The 2,415-nt window shown below is 40.2% G+C and overlaps 1 protein-coding gene across 1 annotated transcript; it reads left to right on the plus strand.

Annotated features, from left to right (window-relative positions):
• Positions 1–1,421: 1,421 nt before the first annotated feature.
• On the plus strand, positions 1,422–1,931 carry LOC111878334 (uncharacterized mitochondrial protein AtMg00810-like). Its single transcript, XM_023874843.1, has one exon. It carries the CDS (start codon positions 1,422–1,424, stop codon positions 1,929–1,931), a length of 510 nt encoding a protein of 169 aa, XP_023730611.1.
• The last annotated feature ends 484 nt before the right edge of the window (positions 1,932–2,415 follow it).

The following is a 2,415-nucleotide window of genomic DNA, read 5'->3' on the forward strand; positions in this document are numbered from 1 at the left end:
GACTAATAGTCGAAAGCTTTAATATCAAATTCGATGATTATTATGTCCACAACACTGCTCCATCAAAATAAACAAAGTTGATACTGGAAAGTGGTATCCCAAACTCCTCGGGTCCGCTAAACATAGTTGAAAATAACTATGATGACCTCTTCGATCCAATAGAGACAACTCATCTTTCAGAAATTTTGGTGTCTCCGGTAGCACAACAACATGTGGAAGTATATGGACCAATCTTATCTGAAGGAACATCATTCAATACATCCACCTTGCTACTTGAGGGGTAAAGTTCAACTCCCTTATTTTTTACAGCCGTTGAGGTTCCAATACTTGAAGATGCTACTCCAATGCCAACACACAATCTGATCAATCCATCAACTGTGTCTGAAGATTCTGAGGATGAGGAGAATGGATCCAAGGATTTTTAATCACTTATCAGTCCAGGGGGAACCGACGTCACTGGTTCAAGGGGAACCCTCATTGGTTCATGGGGAACTCCCATCTTTGATCCAAGGGGAACCACCATTACCAACCGCAGAACCAATCCTAACGGTCAAATATTCATTTGGGGGTTACCCTCACGTCAACGGGGATCTACCTTCTTCAAACCCACCCGAAGACTCTTCTGACATAGAATATATTCCCTCAAATTCAGCCGCAGACCTTGTGCAATCTCCTCTACATGTTTGGACCAAAGATCATCTACGGGGTCAAATCATCGAAAATCCATCTTTAGGTATTGAAACTCATTCCTCTCATATTTTAAATAACCATTGTCACTATGCAACATTCATGTCATCGGTCGAGCCTAGAACCACAAAAGAAGCACTTATGGATACCGATGGGATCATTCAATGCAAGAGAAACTTTCTAAGTTTGAACATAATAATGTTTGGAAATTGGTACCGAAACCAAAAGCCCATACTGTAGTCAGCACAAGATGGGATTACAAGAACAAGTTAGATTAATCCGGTGTGGTGGTACAGAACAAAGCACACTTACTTGCAAAGGGGTATAGTCAACTTGAGGGTTTTGACTACGATAAAACATATGCACCAGTAGCACGGATGGAAGCAATATGTATTTTCCTAGCGTATGCAATTCATAAAAACATCAAGGTTCATCAGATGGATGTGAAAATTGCATTCCTTAATGGAGAACTGAAAGAGGAAGTATATCTACAACAACCTGCAGTCTTTGAATGCTCAGAATTTCCAAATCACTATTACAAGCTGGAGAAAGCGGTCTACGGATTAAAGCAGGCACCTAGAGCTTGGTATGAGATAGTTTCAAAGTTTCTTGTCTCTTTAGGGTAGAAAATTGGTGTGATAGATCCCACTTTGTTCAGACGAGAAAATGAAAAACACTTGATGCTTGTGTAAATCTATGTGGATGACATCATCTTCGGTTTAACGGATCGAGGAATGGTGGATGAATTCACAAAGCTTATGACAAGCAAGTTTCAAATGAGCATGAATATAGAGATTAATTCATTTCTAGGTCTTCAGGTTAAACAAGTCCCTCAGGGGATATTCATCCATGAAGAGAAATACACCAGTGAATTGTTGAAGAAGTTTTCAATGGATAATTGCTCCTCAGCAAAGGTTCCTATGGCCTTTGAGTATAAAATCTCAGTTGACCCTACCGGAGATTCAGTTGATCAAAAGATATACCAAGGAATGATTGGCGCATTGATGTACCTCACTGCTAGTAGATCGAACATTGTATTTGCTATGTGTTTATGTGCTAGATACCAATATGATCCCAAAGTATCTCACTTGACCGCAGTCAAGCAAATCTTCAGATATCTAAAACGGAGTAAAGCCTTGGGTATTTGGTACCCTGCGGGTAATGGATTCAATCTTCAGGCTTTTACAAACGTAGATCATGCCGGCTGCAGACTCGATCGAAAGAGCACTTTGGGTGGATGTTAGTTTTTGGGTGGAGGATTAGTTAGTTGGTCTTCAAGAAAACAAAATTGTGCTTCATTGTCTACCGCAGAGGCAGAATATGTTGCCGCAGCCAGTTGCTGCTCCTAGGTCCTTTGGATGAAGCCATAACTTTTGGGCTATGAGCACAAGATGCTGCGGGTACCTATCTATTGTGATTCAGAGAGTCTAATAGTGATTTCTCATAATCCTATTCATCACTCGAAGACAAAACACATAGAACTATGATATCACTTCACAAAATATCACATCCTCAAAGGTAACACTGAACTTATTTTTGTGCATACTCATGAGGAAATAGCTGATTTTTTTTTTACCAAAGCACTCGACTCCACAAAACTGAATGGCTTTTTGGAAATGTTAGGCTTGATGAACCCTGACCTGCAGTTCTTCCTGAAAGGATAGGTACCGCACACCTTATCAGGTCTCCGGGTATGGATAAACTACTTCTTTTCTTTTCAAAACAAAA

This window comes from Lactuca sativa, chromosome 5 (genome assembly GCF_002870075.4).
Source record: "Lactuca sativa cultivar Salinas chromosome 5, Lsat_Salinas_v11, whole genome shotgun sequence".
In the NCBI taxonomy this organism is placed as follows: domain Eukaryota; kingdom Viridiplantae; phylum Streptophyta; class Magnoliopsida; order Asterales; family Asteraceae; genus Lactuca; species Lactuca sativa.